This window comes from Montipora capricornis, chromosome 14 (genome assembly GCF_036669925.1).
Source record: "Montipora capricornis isolate CH-2021 chromosome 14, ASM3666992v2, whole genome shotgun sequence".
NCBI lineage: Eukaryota > Metazoa > Cnidaria > Anthozoa > Scleractinia > Acroporidae > Montipora > Montipora capricornis.
Window position 1 is genome coordinate 40,016,232 of NC_090896.1, and position 24,937 is coordinate 40,041,168.

The 24,937-nt window shown below is 39.9% G+C and overlaps 2 protein-coding genes across 5 annotated transcripts in view; both read left to right on the forward strand.

Annotated features, from left to right (window-relative positions):
- Nucleotides 1–24,937, forward strand: part of LOC138032774 (uncharacterized) — a 259,215-nt gene that overhangs the window by 52,042 nt on the left and 182,236 nt on the right. The gene's annotated exons all lie outside the window — the stretch shown is intronic.
- LOC138033383 (uncharacterized) lies at nt 1,350–24,244 on the forward strand. The gene is made up of 3 exons (XM_068881124.1): nt 1,350–1,419; nt 1,916–2,164; nt 23,567–24,244. Exons 1-3 carry the CDS (start codon nt 1,350–1,352, stop codon nt 23,899–23,901), a joined length of 654 nt encoding a protein of 217 aa, XP_068737225.1. The 3' UTR covers nt 23,902–24,244.

Below are 24,937 nucleotides of genomic sequence, written 5' to 3' on the forward strand. Positions count from 1 at the left end.
TTTATGGTTACGGCGTTCGCCTTAAATCAAGTGCAAGAGTGGGAGATTTCAATTTTTTTACATGACAAAGCTGTGTGTTTGTCCTTATCTGGGCATAAAAGAAAGACACTAAAATCTTCATTCCAGACTTGAAAGTATGTTGAATCTGTGACAATTTGTTGGAGCTAACGGAACAGGTAAAAGGAGTTCCCACTCCATCTGGAAAATGAAGATGAAGTTCAATTGACAGTCCCTTGTAAGATGCCACCAAAGTAATCGAAAGGCATCAACTAATCCAATTACATCCTACTAGTCAGTGTAAATTTGACTGGGGTATTGTTGAACTACAGTATTGGTGATAAATAGGCCACTTTCGAACTATCAAATATTCAAAAAATGAATGAAGGGGGTGATTCCAAGGAAACTGTGGTGCTGCGTCGGTGAGGAAGTAGTATACACAAATTTTTGGCTTTATCAACGGAGGTGATAATGTAAATTGACCACCGTACAGAGATTCTAAAAGGTGACGTTTCGAGCGTTAGCTCTTCGTCAAAGCGAATCCACGAAGGGCTAAAGCTCGAGACGTCAGCCTTTAGAATTTCTGTACGGTGGTCAATTTACATTATCAACTCCGTTGATAAAACCAAATATTTTTGTATCAAATATTTAGCTTGATAGTGATGCAGTGACGACAAAAACAATAGAAACACGTCGGAATGAAGATGAAATATATTTGCATATCATCCACTTTCCTTTGTGTTTGACCACAGGTAACCCAGGCTCACTGTGTGTGCCACATAGGTAAATATAGAGAACATATGAGGCGAAGTTTAGGTCTGGAAATTTGCAAGAAAATAGAAATAAAAATCGATGAAACTTACCATGTGGTGAGCTGTTGTTGTCTTTAATACGTACACGAAGTTTTGGGAAAAATGGTCCCCGTTCACCTTCATAGTATAGTGACAAGGTAGGAGACGGAAGCCAACGTCGGGACTCCAATCGACCCAAAACAAGCACGATTTTTTTCGCGAAAATCGAATCCAGTCGCTAAATAAACACGCCAGGCTCGTGGAACATCAATTTCTCTAAACCATGAATCCACTGAAGCATCTCCTGGTAGCAACGCGAAGCCACCAGACTCCGTAGAACTCGTAAGTTAACCTGCTAAAATGGCGACCAGAAAGCGATGTCCTCGCAAAGTTTCCAATTTAAAATGGCACTGAACTTGGGACGCCTGGTGACGAGTATAATACGTTCTGGACGGAGGGGAGTCCCAAATTTCTAAAAACAAAACACATGAGCAATCGGGTGCTCCCCTCCCTCCAGGGGGACTTATTATACTCGTCACCAAGCGTCCCGAGTTCAGTGTCATGAACGTACGGGGATCATTTTCCCCGAAACTTCGTGTACGTATCAAAGACAACAACAGCTCACCGTATGGTAAGTTTCATCGATTTTCATTTCCATTTTCTTGCAAATTTCCAGACCTAAACTTCGCCTCATATGTTCTCTATATTTACTTATGTGGCACACACAGTGAGCCTGGGTTACCTGTGGTTTGACTTGTAAACCTTTCTTTCAATCGGAATTTTAATACATCAAAAAAGGTTTCTTATTTTATAACTGTTATCAATGTATAGAAGTAGTACGGAATAAAAATTATAATGCTACGGAGCAGCTACTACTTTACTGTTAATTTTGTTTTCTTTGCAGTTTTTTGCTTCAAATAAAAAGATCGCGCATTTCTTCTGTCTTTGAATCTTTATGTCTCTGAATTCTAAATGTATTGTGGAGTCTGAATTCCGGTTTTCGATTCCGTTTCTTATATTTTAGTTTCCAGAATCCAGATTTTCCACACGCACTTTTCAGTGATGAAAGGAAAACCAATTATAACATTTTCGATGAATTATCCTTTATCTGCCTAATTTCTTCTTAGTGCCCCTGCCTTCGTCCAATATTCTTGGGAACCTCGACGGGAAGTATCTCGTCAAGTTGAATTCGTTTTTGGTTCCAGTCCTCCAGAGTTCATCCCGCAGCAGGTTTGTTAAGTGTTGGCGAGCTAAGACGGATGGCTGGGCAGGATTTACCTTCCACAGCAACTGTGATGGAAAGGGTCCCACTGTTACTATAATCAAAGTTGGCAGTTACATTTTTGGGGGATACACTGACATATCTTGGTCAAGCAGTAAGTATAACTTAAATTTCAGAGTTGGTTTCTTTCTGATTATTGCAATATTACGATAAATTTATTGCTGTGATCTAACTCACATTCTTCGTTTGAAAGGATAACTTGCCCCAAAGTTTAAGGGGGAGTTCAATTCACTCGCATAAAGTTAATAGTACATGTATTGAAAACAAGCCCCCTCCCCCCCCCCCCCCCTCCCCACTAAACCGTTACAATTACAGCCGTCAAACAAATTAAAAACCTACAGAGTTGTCTCTAACCTGGAGGAGTATGCGTTTTATGTTATCTTCGAGTGCCGAAAGTATCTCCCAAGAGTGAGCGAAACGAACGAGTGAGAGATACTTTCAGCACGAAAAGATAAAATTTGTATCCCCAAACGGCCATGTAATGTTCCGTTTGTTGTATAGATATTAATGAAATTTCCAGACTTAAAACAATTTGTTTTACTCATTTTCGAAATGATGACAAAGTGATCAACAACCGCTAAAACACGCATGTTGTGTAACATGAAACAAGATATGAAAGTTATGAAAAACAAATCATGATAATGTAAAAATTTGCAATAAAAATTTTAGTGTAGTAGAGAAGAATTATATTAAAGCACAAAAGTATCTTACAATGAAGAGGAAACTAGCGCTTTATTGGCTAATCGTGTTCGTTACCATGACGACACCTACATTCTCATATGTGAAAGATGATATGTTCACTGCGGCGCGGTGAAGATATGATTTTTTAGTAAAAGGAGAAATCCTGGTATTTCATCAATATCTATATAATTATTATTAATAAGACTACTCTTAAATGACTTTGTTGGTATTCATAGCTTTATTAGTAGATGGCAGATTGTTAGCTCCACGTTTACTGCAAAAATAAACGGCGCTACACGCTAAGATGAATTCACTTTTCCTACAGAAAATAAGTAAATTCTCAGCCAGACGAGATAGATAAGTTAGGAAAGGCAGCTGTCGTTTGCTGTTTTCCGCGCTTAGCCTGCGTAACTGGCCGTATTGTTGGCGTGGAGAACAGGGAGGGGCGCTGTGAAAACACCGCCTGCACGAATACTAGAGGCTTTTTTTTAATACCGCCCACTTTGAATCCAATTACGAACAGCCAATCAGAGTAAAGCTGTAATGCGAAAACAAGTTGCATATTGCAACTGTGAATATTAGGGCGCAGAATTTATGACCAGCATGCATGGAAGATAGTGTTTAGGCACAATTGTTAATTTAGAAACCTTTGGACCCTGACTTTATAGGGAAAAAACAGTACGGTAAACTATTCAAAAAATCTAATGGCCAATAATATCCAATATTATTGTATGGACAGGAGTGTTTACCGGGAACTAAAACAATGGTAGAATCAATACAACCACTACATCCGGGAACCGAGTGGCATATTTTTCGTATGCGGTAACATGAGTGGTCATATTAAGCAACGACGTCACGATTCCCACCTTTTTTTTTGTATTAATACCCAGTATTTGTATTAAAGCCTGCTTTTCAATCTCTACCATGCATATTTATTGTCCATATAATAAAGAGAAAACTACACGTTAGCTCGAAGATGTGAATTTTATGTTTTTGTAATCCTGACTCAAAGAGGTCGGAATTCTAAATGTTAAAAATGACCTCGCTACAGAGAGCTAAGGCTCCTCTACGGGTGGAAACAAAACCGTAATCTAACGACAAGAATATAAGCACCTCTCAGGAAGGGTAACAGAAAAACAGGTGGCACTACAGCTTTATTGAACGATGCTCACCACGCCAATCCTGGCATAACGCATCTACTCCAGAAGTGTCGGTATTGAAAACATTGAAAAGAACTCAGTCCAACAATGAGAGAATTCTGGAGTTAGTTCCCAGTCATATAGTCTAGAATATTGCTTATAGCTATTGAACGTATTAAGTGAGCGATCTTGGGACCCACTAAACACCCAAATCAATCCCACTTTTTGAACGAAAAGAGAACAAAAATTGATGCTTAACTGCTGGAGGTTACCAACTTTTAAAGTCTAGGAGTGCCTTGACCCCCAGTGAAAGAGGCAACCTTAGATGGGACCGAAGCAGAGATAGTGGAGAACAAGCTGAATAGCGAGTAACTGTTCTTGTTAGGCCGTACTCCCCTGGCACCCTTGTTCTGTAAACATCCTATGAGTGTACATGTCTCCACCACATGTACAGTAGATAGAAACAACCGCAAAATTATCTCACATAGGATTTTAAGAAAGCCATATTGCTTTACCAAAAAAATAATTAATAATAATAATAATAATAATAATAATAATAATAAGTTAAACACTGAACACTGAGGCCAGAATGTTCCGGTTTTACACTGTTGCTGAAAGGCAGATTTGGCAATAAAGGTGGTGGCGAAATCACTGCTTTTGTCTCAGAAACGCTGAATTAAAGTCAAGAGAACCGACAAGCTTGAAGAAGAAGACCTCGAAATTATGTGGTTACATATAAACCCCTTCAACTGTAAAAGACCCATTTTGTGTGGGGTTAATCGACTTCCTCATGTTTGGGGACCCAACATTACAATACTTAACATCAACAAAAAAAAAACAACAGCAAATTGGTGTGCCACTCCCGCCCACTTCGTCTCATCCCGGTGTCGTTCCGGTGTCATTCCGCCTCATTCCGGCATATTCCGGCCCATTCGGGCACACTCCGCTCCACTCCCGCGTCCAGTAACGCCCTTGATAAGCTGTGTGAATTCAGATTGATTCTGACTCCCTCTGACTCGAGACTCCAGTGTGAAAATATATTGTAGTTCATTAGCAGTACGCCAGCAAGTCTTGCTGAGCAACGAAATCAGAGAAAGATTACCTCATCAAAGAACATCTATAGTAGGAATGATTCGTACAAACTGGATATTATGTGTAACGGAAAATTGTATACTAGGAATACCGTATCAATGAATCTATGCGATTGTGCCGTGCCAGATACGAAAACCCACCAAAAAACCACGCTTTAGACTTGGCAAAACATGTGTGGAAATGTATTCCTCAAATAATGCAGTGGCACTAGACCCTGGGGAAAGGGAAGTATTATGTTACCACATACGGAAAAAATTATGTGATAAATGCAGTTGGCACCTAGTCAGACTATTAAAGAAAAAACAATAATTTCCATGTGTTACAAAATGTGGCTGGTCCTGCTGAGATTGGGTGTTTAAGGAAGTACTGATCAAGGAACTCAGGTTCTCTGGGACTCTTGGTGTGATAATGGATATATGACCGGCTCCAAAACATATATAAACTGCAAATACAGGATGTTGCTATTGTGCTGTCAATTGTTGGAATTGTTGCTGGTAGGCCTGGTTACCCTGGCACGGTGTTGTGTTCCTGTCCTTATCATGATTTCCTGTTTCTTTCTGCGCAGTGTTGGTCCCACAGCTGCACGGCTGTGTAGCTCCATGTGTTCTTGGAAGTGCCTATATTTTAAAGCTCGAAGACTCTACAGCCAAAATAAATTCGGCAGTCCAAGTTCAAACACTAAAATAACAAGCAGAGGAAGTAAACTTCTATGGCCACAGCAGGTTCATAAGTCAAAGATCAAACACTGACATATCAATTAAAGGAATTAAACTTCTAAGGCCACAATAAATTCAGATGTCAAATATTAAAAATTAGAATAACAAGCAGAACCAAAATAACAATTACAATTCTACGGCCACAATAAAAATTAATAACGTGTAAATCAGCAGTCAAAGATCACACACTAAAATATCAATCAGAGGAATTAAACTTCCATGGCTGCAATAAATTCAGCAGTCAAAGGTCAAACAGTAAAATAACAAGCAGAACTAAAATAACAATTACAGTAGCCCGCTATGGCCAAAATAAATTCAGCACTCAAGATCACACCAAAATATCAATCAGAGAAATAAATTCAGCTGTCAAAGGTCAAATATTAAAACAAGAAGCAGAACTAAAAAAACAAATTCGGCAGTCAAACGTAAAATGCTAAAATAGCAATCAGAGGAATTAAACTTGCAAGGACACAATTAATTCAGAATTCAAAGATCAAACATGGAAACAGCAAGCATGATTCAAAGAACAATAATAATTAAACTTAATTCAGCAGTCAAAGATCAAAGACTAAAGTAACAATTAAACTTCAATGGCCACAATAAATTCAATAATCAAATGACACTCTTATAGAGACTAAAATAACAAGCAGAACTAACCTAACAATTAAGTTCCCCAGTCAAAGTTCAAACACTAAAACATCAATCAGAGGGATTAAACTTGTGAGGCCACAAAAAATTCAGAAGTTAATGATCAAAACAATAAAATAATTAAACTTATATGGCCACAAACATTCAGAAGTCCAAGATCAAACCCGAAAATAAGAAGCAGAACTAAAATGGCAATTATTAAACTTCTATGGCCACAATAAATTTAGAATTCAAAGATCAAATGGACCAGGTAAGGGTGTGTTAGGTCCGGAAGCTGGCGTTCGAGCGTCTTTCGAATCCCCGCTGATGGTCGTGGGGATGAAACAACGGCAATAAACCGGATGGATAAGTATTTAATTGTAACTGAGTACTGGCGGAAAATCGACCGCCTTGCATAATTTCGTGAAAGCTGGTAGCGCCACAGAATCGATCGATTCGTGCACATCAAACAACTACGAAAACACACTGTCTTAGAAGTGTCCTACAAAATCGTGTGAAATCAATCTCCAGAATCACAGGTACCCCAGGCTCGATATATGAGCAGCTCTTTATATGATGACCTTTGCATTGTTACGTGACTCGAGTGATTTGCCTATTTATGAGGCCCTGTTAAGGAGGGGGAGCGGCAGCTGTATTAGCGCCAGCCGTAGTGATTTCATTCCAACCTGTAACGTTGCGTCACGTTAAAGAAAGCTCGTATTAAAAGTCCTCCTTAAGTACTAGTAGTTCCAAGTTTACAGGTCAAGGCGATTCAGTGGAATCACTCTTCTGCCAGATGATGTCTGAACAGGGGTCTTCTAAGTCGGACTCGTCATCGCTGTCGCAACTTTCACCTTCAGGCAAAAGATCTGCAATATCGTGCAGTTCGCTTTAAAATTGTTCATATAACTCCTCAGAGAGCTTTATGAAATTCTGTCCTTTCTACAACGCCTTCTCGTCAGCAATACTAATTACTGCATCGTGATGGACGTTGCACTTTTTGTGGTAGATGAAGTGCAAACAATCTCCAAAGATTGGCACGTAGATTTGGATATCAAAATAAGAGTTCTCGTCGTTATCAGTGACATCCGTTTCGACACATCCTATGAAGAAGGGACCATTGGTTGATACTCTGATGTGATCGTGTTTCACAACTAGCACAGCGCCGGATTGAAACAAAACAGTACCACGAATCTCAGTAGGCGCTGTGCTATCTTCAGAAGGAGATATCCTTACTGGCTGGTTGATAAAGGTAGAGAAATTTAAAGGTTGCGGTGGAAGGTCGGGTGTGGTGTAGGCAAAAATGGGAAGTGTGCCAAAGTTATCTTTGTTGCTTTGATTTCTCATCGTCCGTTTTCGCACAGGCTTTCCATAGTTGTCCCTCCAATCTCTCATCAGTTGTTGATCTTCATTTGTCATTTGTACCGATCACGGGCAAGAACTGATGGAAGAGTGCGAAAGGCGAGTTGCATCGTTTCTGGCGCTTCATCGTAGGATGATGGTGATGTATAATACAAGAAGCCAGTGTCTGTCAGCTGCTTTAAGGACTCGCGGATCGTGGGGGCAAAGAAGTGAGCAAATTTCAAGACATTTAATTTCCTTTCACCTACCTGGTTTTTCTCTTTGTCTTTTCTTCTTTTTTTCTTTCTTGTGCTTGTGCTTCGGCATTCTGTCTTGGTCTGTCTTAAACCGAAGTCGATCGAAACGTTCAAAGACCACAACACAACTGACTGCTCCGACTACTCCCGCTATAAAAAGGTCAAAAGTGGCTAAAACGGCTGAGTTGGCTGACAGCTGAGCACGTGTGAACCTTACCGGGCGAGATCAAAGGTCACACGGCATGTTGTATGAGTGACCATTCGTGACATAAGTGTGTGACGTAGGAAAGCGTAACGCCTAACAAGAGGGAATTTACTACATCGGGCGATGTAAACATTTTTTTTTATTTTTTTCAAATACAGTTCTAAGTGATCCTAAGTCGCTGTCGAATGTTTAAACAGAAGAAATTCGCTGTCCATTTTGATCTTTTTCCCGCCGCTTTCGTAGATTGCAGCAGTAATCTTGTCGTTTGTCGCCATTTCATTTCCCTGATGTCGCTGTTTCAACGCCATGTCGCCCGTCGGAATTTACCCTATCAGGGCCTCATTTATAAGGATTTGTATGGGGAAAATAACGATTGTTTCTGTGACCTATGAAAATGTAGCGATTTAAATAAAAGTCGTCTTACCTTACTTTTGTTGATTCTTTTTTCCCTCCTGAGTGGTCTTTGAGCCGATTTACGGCCATTCCTATTAGTTTTAGAGGAACCGGTTTGCTCCCTCTAATATACACTAAGCAAGGTTGGGTACTCTCACGAAGCAGTCGATCCGATCCGCCGAAGGAAAACAGCCGTAAATTCTCTCCAGCCGCTCCAGTCGCCTCGAAATTCCGGGTAGAGCACGGACGATATTTAATTGTTCCTTCCGTGGTCTTTGCATGGTGTCGAATCTTCACAGAGGCCGAATAAAACGTTGGCAATCTCTGAAAACATTCCCGTTTTAGTCATCGAGAGAGGCTTTGTTCACTTCGCGTTACCCCAACGATCAAAAGTTAGCTTAGCGACCCGGCCAGAGACTCTACTCCAGGTGGAAGACAGTCCTTTGCTCCCATCAGAAATCACTTCCTTGAATTCACTTCCGTGAAATCCTACAGCTAAAGTCTTTCTTTAGTTTCACAGATGAACAACAACGAGTATTGAGAACTGCCGGGTACGAGGGCATTAATTTTTGATGGGAGCAAAGGACTGTCTCCCACTCGGAGTGGAGTCTCTGGCCGAGTCGCTAAGCTAACTTTTGATCGTTGGGGCAACGCGAATTTTGAACAAAGCCTCTCTCGATGGCTAAAACGGGAAAGTTTTCAGAGATTGGCAACGTTTTATTCGGCCTCTGTGACTATCCGACGCCAAGCAAAGACCACGGAAGGAAAAAATAACTATCGTCCGTGCTCTACGCGGAGTTTCGAGGCGACTGGAGCGGCTGGAGAGAATTTATGGCTGTTTTCCTTCGGCTGAGCGGATCGACTGCTTCGTGAGAGTACCCAACCTTGCTTAGTGTATATTAGAGGGAGCAAACCGGTTCCTCTAAAACTAATAGGAATGGCCGTAAATCGGCTCAAAGACCACTCAGGAGGGAAAAAAGAATCAACAAAAGTAAGGTAAGACGATCTTTATTTAAATCGCTACATTTTCATAGGTTCTCAGAAACAATCGTGATTTTCCCATACAAATCCTTATAAACAGGCAAATCGCTCGAGTCACGTAACAATGCAAAGGTCATCATATAAAGAGCTGCTCAGATATCGAGCTTGGGGTACCTGTGTCGAAATTTGAAAAAAAAAAAAAAAAAAACAGGGCATTTTGTGCTTGGCCGTGAGAAAAAAGACCAGACATTTTGTGCTTGGCCGTGAGAAAAAAAGACCAGAGTGATAAAGCACGTGGTAATGCAAGCTATTGGACATTACAGAGCGCCATGCGATTAGCCAAAAAAAAAAACAACAACAACAACAATGGAGAGATCATACGTTCAGCTCATATGAGGTTGCAGGTGAAAATCACTGGACATAGGGGAAAAGCTCATACAAGAGTTGTCGATTAACTGAAATTTATGATGATTATATCGCCCTTCTTCGTCAAATACTACCGCTGACGAAATACTTGAATTACATGCATGTGCATGGGGTACTTCAACATCGATTATCTAAAGACAACCGTATGTAATCACTACCCGCTCTCCAAAGCACTCAAGCTAGTCTATGCAACTTGTACAGCTCGACCAGACCAGCTAGTGGTTCCTGCCTGAACCACGTTTATATCTCACACCCAGAGTTTATTTTCGAAATATCGGTGCCTAACAATGGTTTAGCAGATAGCCTCCCGATCTTTATATGCCGTAAATATACCAAGAAACATAGATCGGATAACAATTTGAATTCCGACCTTTTTCAAACCTAGGTCCCTTTTTTTTCATCCTATGTTATTATGAACTGTCTAAAAAAAGGGTTTTCCCTTTTTGAGGGATGTAATAAAAAATGAGGCCTGGATTTTTTAGGGGGGAGGGGGATAGAAAAAGCACCCTCCTTCACCTTTCCCTTGCCTTCCGTTCTTCTCCAACTTTCCGTCTCTCCTTTTCCCTCCCTTCTTCCTTACTCCCCTTACCTTACTATCAACAGACTGTGCCACTTACCTTGAGCTTCCAAATCATTCCATGCTTCCCCTCTGTCTTATGCTGTTTCCAAGCCTTCACGACAACCACCATTTCGCACGTGCGTAAATGACATAAAGTAAGACTGAAAACTTTCAGCTCATCCACACAGTTACATGGACGCCGGTGGAACTTTATGAAAAAGTTAAAGGGCGGCTAAATTTATCGACGAAAAATGAAAATAATGCTCTGAGTCTCCAGCGCAACAAAAGCAGAATTTGTTTGCAAGAGGTGGGCTCTTGATTCTGAAGGACAAATCGTCAAATATTGTACGAGGTTCATTTACATCGCTATTCAAAATACACCTGGAACAAGGCATCATTTCTAGTCATCATGATAACAAGCCGATTTGCGCTTCACACTAAACGTTCGCACTGTGAAAAAAGAATATTGACACGGGCAGATACAACAACAAAAGATAACCTTGGCAGCTTAAGCGAAGAAAAAGAAGAACTCGTCACCAAACCACTGGTGTCATCATCTTGGAGAAAAAAAAAATACACTCTCATTCTAAGATTGGCTAAACATATTATTAGCCAATTGTCATCCTTGCTCATAAACAAATCAATCGAAAATGGCGTATATCCTTCCAAACTTAAAGAATAACTGAAGATAATAATGGAATTTTTTTTTTTTGCCTCGCCAAAATTGTAGTGCCTGACTTAGTTAAAGGAAAAATTCGAGTATTTGAGGGAAAGATCCGTATTGATCACTCGATGAAAGTCCGCCATTTTGGTTGTACTATAGCAGGCTTAGGCGCTAAGCGTGACGTCACTGCGCACACTTGCTTGAACGCGGGAAACTTGAAAAATGGTTCAGTGCGTTATTGTGGACTGTTCTAATAGACCTCTCAGACACCAAAAGAGTTATAAGTTTTATCGTTCCCCTGTCAAAAATGAAGTCCTTCTAAAGGGATGGACCATCCGAATTTAAAAGGAAAAACTATTTATTACACATAACATGAGAATTTTATTCCATAAAGCTCATTTGAACAAATCTATACGCTTTATTTTCACATGTGGAAAAGGCTTATACAGCCAATCAGAATGGCGTACAGCTATTTCACATGTGGAAGTATAACCAATCAACGATAGCGTAAAGGCGTTTCCATGCCAATCACTCGTGCATCTCGTGCAAATCGTACTTTGTTATTGAATACTCCGATTTCCAGAAAAAACCGGAAGTTGCATGCAAGTGAGGCTTAATAGCCCTCGCGGCAGGAAAAATGTCGGACAAAACAAACAAGAACGGGGTTTTGGGCAAATTTAAAGCTACTTCAGCCGTGCAAATTATTAGCAAGGAGAAAAAATTTGATCACAAATGTTACGCAGCTGCAAACTGTAATAACCGAAGTGAAAATCGACCTGATTTATTGTTTCGTGCGTTTCCATCGGGCACACAACAACTGAAGAAGTGGGAAATTCGCATGAAAAGAGGAGATGGCCTTTGTCACGGTAGGAAACACGTTCTGTTTTTCTAAACACTTCTTGCCGACGGATTTTAAGCAGACGCTGACTGAAGAAATAAAGATGGAAGAAATAGATGGAAGGCTGCTTCAAGAATTAAACGCAAAGGAGAGCATTTCCAAGTTTGGTCTGGAAAGATTTTCAAGTAGTAATGAAGAAAGAAAATTTTATACCAGATTTCCAGACTATGTAACTTTATCAGAGTTCTGGAACTATGTAGAGCCTAACGCCCCTAAATTAACTTATTTCAGTTTTGTACGTGATAATACTGATTCTATTAATTTTGAAGATAAATTTCCTTTAATGGCAGGGAAAGAAAAGGTTTCCTGGATGCAATTTTGGTTGAGCCAGAAGTTTGCAACAGATTGAAGAGTTTTGGCTTTTTTTGACCCGTTCAAGACGTGGTTTATTTGAGAGTGATCTTGTGTTTAGGTTCAGTATTTCAGAGCAAGTAGTTGTCTCAGATATGATTATAACATGGGCTAATTACCTATTGTTGTTGCAACAACAACATTTATTTATACCAACAGGAAACAAAGAAAAGTAGTACATTGATTTTGAAACTGAAAAATTAGGTATTAGCTGCCTATAACAACCATAAGGACTAAGACAATGAGGCAGCTATTTATGAAGTACAATTAGAAAAGATTACGGTCATTTATACAGGAGCTCCGCGCGCGCCGAAGGCGCGCGCGCTCGGAGCACCATACCTAAGAAAATACGGGTAACCCATCGATGGGAGAAAATTTAGTAAAATAGCCATGACGTCATTTTCCGTCCGTACGTCCGTCCGCCCCTTCATGTATGCCAGTGTGACCAGTACATGTAACCATATCACGGGCTCAAGTTTGGAGCTTATCCAGGAGGCAATACTCCAATCTCGTACCCAGAGTCCTCGGGCTTCTTGGTCAGCGGGTGAGCGCCCGGAGAGACTCTGGGATCATGGACTTGAACTATATTTTTGATTGGTGGCTTGCGTAACAGTGGCAGTCCGACAGGAAGTCGGTAAGTAATTCGGAAGCCCCAGAATTTGGAGGGAGATTCAAAATCTAAAACTAGTTTCAGTGCTGTTTGATTTTTTCTACCTCAGAAATATATAAATCACAAAAATAATAAAACGACGAGGTTTGAATTATGTCTTATACCGCACGGGAATTTTCCCACGCGTGATTACTGATGCTGTTGCAAAAGTACCGTGGGAAAACATTACATCAGTGTCTTTGAGGAGAAATCCGTGGAATAAAGTCTTGTCGAAGCCATTCAGAATTACGGAAACATCAAATTGTAGTAGAAGAGGGCATTTGTGTCGTTTCCACAAAAAAATTGTCGATCGCGTTGCTTGCACGATGGCATTCTGAACAATGGAATGTACGCTGAAACGCTAAAAATACACTTACCGAAAGCGTCAGAGGTTTTATCTTCATTTGCCCGTACAGTAAGCCAATGATCATTTCTCCAGTTTCTTTGTGTGTAAGGCTAAAATTCTTGTTTCTCGAACACTTTCAACCCGCCATTTCTACTGTTTACGGTTTTCTCTTTTCTGTTCCCGTTTAAACTCAAGAATACGTAATCAGACCGGAACCCAAGTTTTCTGGGAAAATGGAGTCGATTATCCCAGAGTCTCTCCGGGCGCTCACCCGCTGACCAAGAAGCCCGAGGACTCTGGGTACGAGATTGGCAATACTTCATTTGACACTATAGCTAGTTTACAGCATACATCTTTGATATTGGACATCAATGTTATGGTCAATTGACACCTGTCAAAACAAGGTATCCGCTGATCAGTATCACGTGCCCGTATCGCAGGCTCTAGTTAGACCTTATCGAGGTCAGCTTTTTTTTTTAAGTTGACCTCTGACCCAGGACTGGTTGTTGATTGGATCGCAGGCTCAAGGTCAGACACACACCTGATCGAGGCTTAATTTTTCGCGCTCTTTCTGTGGCTCGACGCGGCTACAGAGCCATGCTACGTCAACAAAAGCTCTTGACAGTCCATGCTTTTCGTGTTCAGGTACGGTTTGGAAAATATATTTTTCTTGCATTTCTCGCTGGTTTCAGTCCAGGTTTAACATAATATAGCTGTGGTCAGGACACACTGGTGGCTACGTAGTTATTCAAGTCAAGCATTGGAGCGGTATAAACTTAAAGCTGAGTGTTTATTTTTAATTTCTTTTAGGCTGCTTTTTGCTCTGAATTGCAGTTTTTGGTATGTCGGAAGATTTTTAATTTGAATCTACTAAGGTTGGAAGATGCCTGGACGGCCTATGACAGAAGAGCAGAAACGAAAGAAGAGAGAAAGAGAACGAGAACGACAAAACGGTACACCAGTAATAACCAGTTAAGGTTTTCTTGAAAGATAATCTGTGGATAGATTTAGTTTCTTCACTGAATGAATTCCAAATTTTTGCACCATAAAATTTAATACTGAATTTACCATAATTTGTCCTTATTGGAGGAAGGGTAGAGGAAGACCTGGAAGCAAGTCTTGTATTGTACTTGGAGAAGGCTGGTGGCAAAGTGCCAGAATGAAAATCATACATAAATATTGCACTGTGTAGGAAGATGATATCCTCGAATTTAATTATTTCAAGAGCTTTGAAGAGAGGGTTAGAGTGATCATTGTAGTTAGAAAAAGTAATGATTCGCAGAGCTCGTTTTTGTAAAGTGATAATTGGGGTTAAAGTAGATTTGTAGGTGTTCCCCCAGGAAGCTTATTTATATGGTCTTCTAAAGAGCAGATTAAACAACATCTACCTAAAGTTTTTAAGGGCGAGTTTGTAAACATAAGATGATTCCTCAAGACCTTAAGTGAACTTTATTCTGAACACAAGTCCCACAACACCTTCAAAGGTCTTGTAAGAATTTCCCCAAATGTTCGGATTACCTTTGTGAGTAGTTTGTATGGAGGAAGTATATCTGACAAGGAGATTGTAAAAAGCACTTTTTTTTGTTGCTTTGCTGGATCAGCATGACCTGATCATGGCTGATCGTGGTAACACTTTTTGTTCCTCCTAAATGACAAAGTAAATCTGAACAGGTCTCCAAGAAAGACTGTTGTAAGACTATGAGGATTGCCAATTTAAGAATTCACGTCAAACGGGCCATTAGGAGAATCAAACGTTGGCACATTTGTGATAACACATTTCTTTAAAAAATCACAGTGTTAGTGGATCGAATACAACAGAATCTTTTTGGAAATCTTCTGCAATTTCTTCGTGCTCTTTATATTCATGAGCACTCTCGGCTCTTGTTATCCCTTCAGATTTCTCACATCTCAACTTCTGCCTTCTCGCTCTACAAAGCGATCGTTCATCCACTTTTGTCCAAGGAAAGACCGATGGTACGCTTTAAGTCTTGTCTATGACCAGTAAGAGTCCGTTTAAAATCCGTCAGCAAGAAGTGTTCAGAAAAACAGAACCTGTTTCCTACCGTAGCAAAGAAGCCATCTCCTCTTTTCATACAAATTTCCCACTTCTTCAGTTGTTGTGTGTCCGATGGAAACGCACTAAACAATAAATCGGGTCGATTACAGTTTGCAGCTGTGTAACATTTGTGATCAAATTTTTTCTCCTTGCTAACAATTTGCACGGCTGAAGTAGCTTTAAATTTGCCCAAAATTTGCCCTGTTCTTGTTTGTTTTGTCCGACATTTTTTCCTGCCGCGAGGGCAATTAAGCCTCACTTGCATGTAACTTCCGGTTTTTTCTGGAATCGGAGTATTAAATTAAATTTGATTTGCGTTCAGAAAACTATTTTAATGACAATTCTCGTCTTATGTGTAATAAACAGTTCACGACATAGAAAGTGTTTTGTACGGGGTTTTATTCACTCGTTGTTTGTGTCAAAAACCCTCACTCGCTCGTTCCTCGCTCGTTCGGGTTTTTGACACAAACAACTCGTGAATAAAACCCCGAACGCCGCACTTTCTATGACGTAAACTATATATCCAGCACTGTCACATCTGTTCGGATCATTTCGAGGTATCCTGTTTTTAAGGTGTCTTGCCCACAGCGGCAGATGCAACAGTTGCATGTCATTCATGAAATGTTAACTTTATGTGGCTCCATCGATTTCATTTGTCTATACCCAGTGAGTAAGCTATGTTTTCTTTATTTGGAAGATTTTAGTGGCAAACCCGGCGCCGGAGAAGTGAACCGAAAAGTGGCTTTTACACTTCATGTCGTGAATGGCAATCGCGCTTCAAGCTGGGTTTTATAAACTCAGCAACGATCACGAAGATTTTTAAGTTTGGAAATTCGCAAAACTACGAACAGGGTTATGTGTTAACATATATGTTATTCATTTCTCGCAGCGCTCTCGATCCACGTGCTTGACTCAGACCCACGATAAATAAATAAATAAATAAATAAATGACAATTTCTATAGCGCCCTATCGAAAAGCTCTAAGGCGCTTTACAATCGAAGTGAAAAATTAAAAATAATAATCAAACGTCATTATTCATTAAAATAACGCTTAAAAGTTTTAAGATTTCGCTTAAAGACGTTAAGATCAACACCGCTTTTTATGATGTCAGGAATGTCATTCAAAAGCTTAGGTGCAGAAACAGAAAACAAGCGCGATCACCATAAGATTTAAGCTTTGAACGAGGAATCACTAACAAGTTCCTACTCGATGATCGTAAAATCCTGGTAGGCTTATAAGTTTCCAACAAATCCCTTATATAACCTTATATATTTAAAGCTTTAAAAGCCAACATTAAAATTTTAAAAATAATCCCCTGCTCCACGGGGAGCCAGTGCAGTTCCTAATAAAGAAGTAATGTGATCATGCTTACGACCACATAAGATCAGTGGTGCCGCACAATTCTGGGCTAATTGCAGCCTATGAACTAAATGTTTCGGAAGACCATATAGCAGAGAATTACAATTGGCTAATCTGCATGTAACGAAGGCTTGACAAAAACTATTAACTGACAAAAACCTTCTAATGCGAGAAATATTCCGGATGTGAAAAAATGCAGATTTACAAATAGCAGAAACTTGTCGAAGATTACACCCATGTTCCTGGCAGAGTGCGAAGGCTGTATAACAGATCCATCAATCGTTTTAAATGAAGGAAGCTGAGAAGCAGACAGGTTGCGCGATCCGATGACCAAAAGCTCAGTCTTATCACCATTAAGTTTGAGTTTGTTCAAGGACATCCAAGTTGCAATATCTTGTAGGCAGGCTTCGATTCTCGTAATAGTAGCAGATAAAACCGAGTCAAACGAAAAATAAACCTGACAGTCATCAGCATAGAAATGGAAGTTCATACCATGTCTTTTTATAATGTCGCCGAGAGGAGACGTATGCACGTAGGGCATGTAGTTCCCGGTGTTGTGGTCTGTCTTCTGTGGTGTATCATAGTTGGGAAGGTAAAATAGTGGTTAACCTCGTAGGGGACCTTTGTCCTATTGTTACTCCACCATGTATGTATTCATACTCAATCAGTAAATAACTCAATAGATACAAAATTGGACCAAGAACGGATCCCTGGGGAACTCCAAACATGAGATTAGACTGAGAGGAATTGATCCGTTTATGCCAACAAACTGACTTCGGTCTGTGAGATAAGACTTGAACCAAGCAAGAACTTTGCCTTTGATGCCAAACCGAGTAGTAAGTCTGTGAAGTAATAAACCATGGTCGACAGTATCGAATGCCGCAGATAGATCGAGCAGTAATAAAACAACAGTACATTCACGATCCACAGCACGTAAGATGTCGTCATGAACTCTCAAAAGGGCGGTCTCAGTGCTATGCAATTTCTTGTAAGCCGACTGAAATTTCTCATCAATGTTGTTGTCATCAATACACTGCACAAGTTGTACCGCAACCAATTTCTCAATCAATTTAGAGACAAACGGAAGGTTAGAAACAGGACGGAAATAATATTTTCTGGTCCCCTTGGTCGCTTTCAATTATTGATGAAAAATTGTTCTCTTTTGCACATCGGATCAAGTCGGCAGTTTGTAGCACTTTTCTTTGCGAACACACGGTCGAAAAACTAGAATGCTGCGTTAAAAAACGAATAGCTTGATTTGCCGGCACAACTAAGTTTAATAGATATTTAGCTATATTTAGACCTGTTATTTAAGAGCTATGAGCATCTATAGATGTGTGTAAGCTAAAATTTGTCAAATTAAATCGAAATGACAGACAAAACAATAGCAGCCAACAGAATCTCGTAGTAATCAAGTTGTCTTTATTGCTTTTTGAATACAATCAATTCACCTGAGATTTTGTTCATAGCTTCCTGTATCTCGCGGCAGCAGCATAACCAGAAATTCTAGACAGTAAGCGGCTTGCCTCACGGGCGCGGATTCAAAATGGCGGCCAAATCGAGTAAAAGAGTAAGTAAGGGATTTACAAGGATTTAAATGCATACTGCAACGCGTACTGCAACGATGACTCCACGACATAAATTTTCCAAGGTTGAAATGATTTATTTGGTGTTATATTGGACATGGCTTAAATTTTTTCCCGCAACCTTCCCGCTTCTTAGAGGGCTTCTTCGATTCCTCATTTTATTTTAAATTTGGTCAGTACATAATTATTTCCCATACATAACGTACCTATCTTTCTAACAGGGAATACAACTGACCAAAAAAACCAGCTAAAAACAAAATGGTTTCCAAAGCTGAAGGAAAACAAACCGGTTTTCGGAGCATTTTTGCTTCACTAATGGCTCCAACCTGGCGTATGCCTCATTCAAAAAAATCCTGCTTTTTGGTCAAAAAAGGCACTGCCTTAGTGGACGATTTTTCGGGAGAAAAATACTCCTTTTGGTAGTTTAACATCACATCTTTTGAATGGGAAGCTGGGGAAACGTATCGGAGAAACTATTTTCTCGCTGCAGACGAAGGGAGGCATGAAGGTCAACACTACTTTAAGAGGTTAGTAAGAGGATATTGTGTTCATTTATGACTCTACTTCGATCCAAAAAGGCACTGCCTAGAATAATTTTATCCTGACGTTTCCTTCGATTAAAGTGCTGTTCGATCGTTGCTTTATCGATTTTTGAGCTGGGGAAAGTTGCATTCTCGGCGACAAGGACAAGAAATGCAATAGTTTATAATTTTCCCCTCATTCTCTTTATGATCTGCCGCCATATTTAATCCGTATAAGTGTCCTTTGCGCATGCTTACAGCTTAGGAGGCAGCCATGTTGTATAGAATTTCTGGCTATGAGATGCATTCCTTTTCTTGCTGTCCTTGCCTCCCAGTTCACGCAAAAATCACAGCTGCTTCCTCTTCCTGGGATCCTTAACTTTCTCGCATGGTTCGAGAGAATATGGTTCAAGTTCTGCCATATTGCGTGTATTAACGACGAAGGAAGCGGAGTACTATGTTGAGACTTACACGGCTGATAACAGAAGATTGCTTGTGCGCAATGACGTCACAACATGGCGGTAGACATTCCTAATTGGAAGTAACCGGAAGAAAAAGCAAACAAAATGGCGGGCGTTCTATTTGGAAAAATAACCAAGGATTCCAGACAAATTTAAGGCCTGAAAAAGGATTGTTCCTGTTTTTTTTTTTTAGGAAAAGGACGTTATATTTTGACAATAATAAGACAAAAAAAAAAAGTGATCTTCTAACCTTCACTTAATGCTGAACTTTCTACCATCTATGACTGGTTAACCGCCAACAAGCTATCTTTAGACATCAAGAAATCTAACTTTGTTACATTCCGACCTAGATAAAAGAAACTAAATTACGAAGCTAACTTGAAAGTATTCGACTATCAAACTAAGACATATATTTCCTTGGAAGGAAAACTTATGTTAAATATTTAGGTGTGTTGATTGATGAAAATCTCTTATGGAAATATCTTATTGTCCACTTAGCTTCAGAAATAAAGAAAAATATTGGCATACTTGCTAGATTATAGCATTTCGTACCCCTAGCTACTTATCCAGCCTTATTTATTGTATGTCATAGTAGCGTGGGGCCGAGCCGCCAAGACAGGAGAATAAAATAGCTGAACTGGAAACAGAAAATGGAGTTATCACCTATTCTCTGTAAATTGCCGAAACACTCAACAGCATTCATCTCGCCTAAACATAAATGACACTGAAGAATTCAATGACACTAATCTTCGTTATTTTATGACCTCTAGACTGGCAACTGAAACCGAGGCTTTTTTTTTACCACCTCCAACCAAAAAAGGAAATTCAAGACTATATAAAACAAACTACTACCACCAAACAAAGCCACGGGATATGACGGCATGAGTGTTAAAATCTTGAAAACAATAGCTTCAGTACAACACAATAATACAACGCATACTTAATGGACTACTCCCCATTGGGGCTTTTCAGGGCCAATGAAACACAATGAACGAAATGACAGAACACAACAGCAACTGTTAAGAATCCCAGTTGGCCGGAGGCAAACCAGTTGGCTATTCACAAGTGCGGCCGAGAAGTTGAACCAGGTACTACTAGGATCAAATTCAACGCGTGTTCAGAACGAGCCTTGAACCGGAAACTTCGGCTCTTAAGGCAATCGTCCTAACCACTAGGCCACACTGCCTCGCTGTTTCAACACCGATTTCCCTTGAGAAAAGTCTAATGAATTTTTTCCATCGAAAATAGTCTTTCCAAGACAATGGAAAACAGCTCAGGTAGCTTCAGGTATCACCTTTGTACAAAAGTGGGTAGAAAGACAATGTGAATAACTACAGGCCAATTGCAGTCTTACCTGTGCTTTCTAAAATGTCTCAAACTGACACACATAACGAAGTCTCCTATCCTGGTCTTGCCTTGATCAGCACCCCGAATTCCAAAGGGATTGTTTTGGATTTTTTTTCCTGGCCTTTGCTCTTACCGCAGTGGTTATTATCACCAGTTTCGTTGCTTTTGGCGGGTTCGGATGGCTAGTCGCTGTTTTGTGCGCACTGTCCCGAGGTTCTTAACCTCTTAACCGTGTATGCAATGTAGCGCTTAAGCCACCTTATACCCGGCTCTGCTTAAGCCAGGCAAAATAATGTGTATCTTGTTTGGTTTGTAGTGGGGCTGAAAAATTTCAATTGTTGAATTCAGTTTTTTAAATAACATGAATTCATTTGCAAAATTTGAGAGGATGTAATTTTTCATTCCTCGGCTTTCGGCTTCGCGCCCCCTAATTTCTGTCTTGGATCTGCACATTTTTTTCACATTTTTGAATCTTCATGAAGATTCTGGTTTTCTGTGATTTTATGCAAATCGAAATTTAACGCAACAAACGAGCCACTATCCTGTTGCTCTAACCTGCCCAATACCCTTCTTGCCACGTCCCGGGAGGAATGGCGGTTGTTCCCGGTTAAAGGATGACACTATGCTTTCTCTTTGCAAGAGGAGCCTTTCTAATAAAACGCAAACGTTACTCAAAGGAAAACAATAATACCAAGAACAAATAGAACCGCACTCAATCCTCACTTTATTCGAAATCTCGTATACAAATATTGTTGATTAATTATGTTTGAAAAATGCGTTTGGGTTTCAATAACACTTGTTAAGACCTGCTTTTCCCGCATAGTCAGTAAACGTAAACCGCGCTGAAATACCTTTGAATTAGTAGGCACCGTCCTTTATCAATAGCTTTTAGAAAAAAGGGTGTGGTTTATGGATGGTCAGGGCCAAAACAGCGAAGTGAAACAAAAAAAAAAAGAAAAACAACGAAAAAAGAAAAATAGAGACAAAAACCAAAAACCAAAAACGAAAACCAAAGAAACACGTCGAGTTTTGTAGTTTTGTAGCAATCTTTATATATTAATTATGTACAAATGAATTTTTTTTGCCATTTTTTGTTTGTTTGTGGTTTAGTTGCCTTGTGGTTTCAATTTGGAAAAGAAGTTCAAAGCCTAACATGGTTGAGTTACTTGTATTGGCATGTTGGTCATTTGTGTTACTTGTTTTGCCAGCATCCGCTACACTTTTCGATTTTTTAATGATTCACAACATGAACCTTTTCAGTTAAATTAAAGTGTCGCTTGTCTCCGCGGTGTTTGCGCGCTTCGTTCACCCACTTTCATATGTCTTGCTAGCAGAGGCCAATTCTGTGTTAGAAGGGAAAACACTTTATGTGACTGGGTTTTCTTTGTTGTGTTTCTTCACGTTTTGTGAAATGTGAAAATTGCGTTAATTAATACTGAGCGGACTATGATTATCCACATGTGAATGAATAAGCTACAATTTAAAGATCATATATATAATTTAACAAAGAAAGGTAGCCGGTAAACTAGAGTAACCCGCATACACGAGCTCAGTTGTAGTTATACGCGAACTTACCGTTTGTCTGCAAAATACTTCAAAATAATTGCATGGCCTGCTAGATAGGCTTGATCTAACTTTTTTTTGGTTTAATTTTTAAAGGTTCTAATAAATGATTAATATTGATTTCCTAACTTACATAGCTGAAATGATCAGGGACCGGTTGCTGGAAGGTTGTTTAGCCGGCTAACCGTTGGTTAAGAAGTATCAAAACCTGTAGGTTTCCATGGTATTTAACGCTCGTTAGTGCTAACCATGCTTCGAGGAACCCGGGCCTGGTCATTAAGAATTTGTTAGCTGAGAAGACGGCCTCGTAAAAAAATAAAAATAAATAAATAAAAAACTGCTCGATTTCGAGATATCGCACGTTCGTCGCCGAAATGTTTGTAGCCGGGGTAAGCGGGCAAATTGCTAGGGTTTTCAGACTAAGGATTTATATTATGAACAATTTGATATATGAAATGAATCATATATTGAACTGCCGATATGAATTCAAGTGAAGCCATGATCTTCGCGGTTTTGAACGCAATTTAAGCAATTGCGTTGAGAAGCCTGAAAAATTCAGGACTTCAACGGGGTTTGCACCCGTGACCTCGCGATACCGGTGCGATGCCAGGCGCTCTAAACTGAGCTATGAAGCCACTGATGTTGGGAGGTTGTCTTTTGCGGGTTCATGTGTTCCTGTCATATGTTCAAAATATGATTCATTTCATATATCATTTCGTTCATTGATTCACTCATCACGCGAACATATGAACCCACAAATGACCAACTCCCAGCGTCAGTGGCTTCTTAGCTCAGTTGATTAGAGCGTCGCACTGGTATGTCGAGCGAGATCACGGGTTCAAACCCCGTTGAAGTCCTGATTTTTTCAGGCTTCTCTGCGCAATTGCTAAAATTTCTTTCATAACTGTTAGGATCATAGCTTTACTTGATATATAATATAACACAAATCATAGAGTGAGTTTCAATCGAGTGTCGTAAAACCAAAACTTTGGCCAATAAAAAGGACGAAAACAATCAGGTAAACCAATCAAAACTGGAAGTAATTAGACTTTAAGCCATGATTGGTTTTGGTTTCACTTCTGATTGTTTGAAAAAGTGGGGCGAGATCTTTGGGCCAATCACTGAATGAAGTAATCATAAACCAAAGCAATTCGCTAATGACTTTCCACACTCAGTTGAAAACCGCTCTAATCATGAACAATAAAGATTTTTTTTTTTTTCCTTTTTTTTGTTAGTTTTTGTTTTATTTAAGAGATTTGGTAATTATGTTCTTTTAGGTTATTGTGGTTATGCTTCATCCAGTAAATCGTTTATCTACTCACTGTATAACATCAATGGCTACGCTCCTGTTAAGCTGCAGGTCAAGTCAGGAGAGCAGAGTCGCGCTATATACAGTTGTTCCCATAACGGACCAATCTTTGGAGCGGGACTTGACATCCACGTATCAAACAACGCTGCAGGCAACCAAAATTCGCACACATGGTGTGGCCAGACTTACCGCCTTCCCCCAGGGTATTATTCGTCTCTTTCTTCCTGTAGTTTTTATGCAGGAGGAGGAAGCTACGCGTTTGCTCCCTCTGATGTCGAGGTATTCTACGAGACAACCACTTAAAACGAGCCGAAAAGATTACCCTCTTTATTCTATCTTTTTGTGTAATCGGGTCGCCATATTTAGCGTGTTATGGTTTTAATGAAAATGTTGACAATCACTCGTCCCGTATGTATTTTAATCTTACAGTAATTACAGACTTAAATAACAAGTCATATCGATTTGATATATATTGACGATAACCACAACAAATAATAATAACCGTTAATGCATGTCAAAGGTTTGCAAGAAAAAAAGCTAAGGGTGCGTTCGTTTGGCTTTATTTCGTAATAGGAATACACCGAAAAGAACTTAGAGATCCTTCGTGTTTACGGGTTTTTTATTAAAATTGTCAAACAACTGGTAATAAGGTCTTTATTATCCTTGTTGCTTCAAAACGCCAAACATACCATATTAAATTATCACTACAAGTATGCCTATTCCGCGATAGGCTCTTGCGTCCTGTCACCTACGCCTTCAGAATTTCTCCGCGCACGGACCCCTGACAGTAATAAAGCTTGCACAGAAGAGTGACTCCTCCTCTGTTTGTCGGAAATGTAAAGTAACGTTAAAATCGGCAAACTTCTTATCCATGAGAGAGGAATCCCTAACAACAGGAACAATTTAAATTCATCTTGCGTAAACATGTGCTTATCTGACATGAAGCGAAAAGACTCTTTCTTTTGACCCAGCTGCGCATGCACAAGAATGGGTGGCAGGTCAACCATCACAATAATGTTCTTCGCAACATCCTCCCCTTCTTGTTATGAAATATCAGCAAAACCTAAGACCGCAAGCACATGACCTTACATGAAGCGTGTAACTTGCAACTGTTTTCCTTGGAACAAAGCTGGGGATTTTAGGACACCAATTTTATACCCAAATATAGTCCTGTTCCGGGACTCCCTCTCACCCCGCCCTGAAAATGGGCCTGGAACCAGGCGGGAAAAGAGAGAGTCGTGTATTACTTGCAAGCGCATCTCGGAACGAGCCAATCAGATTGCCAAAAATGGAACAAAGGAGACTTTTGTCTGATTGGCTGTTGAAAATTGTAGCATCC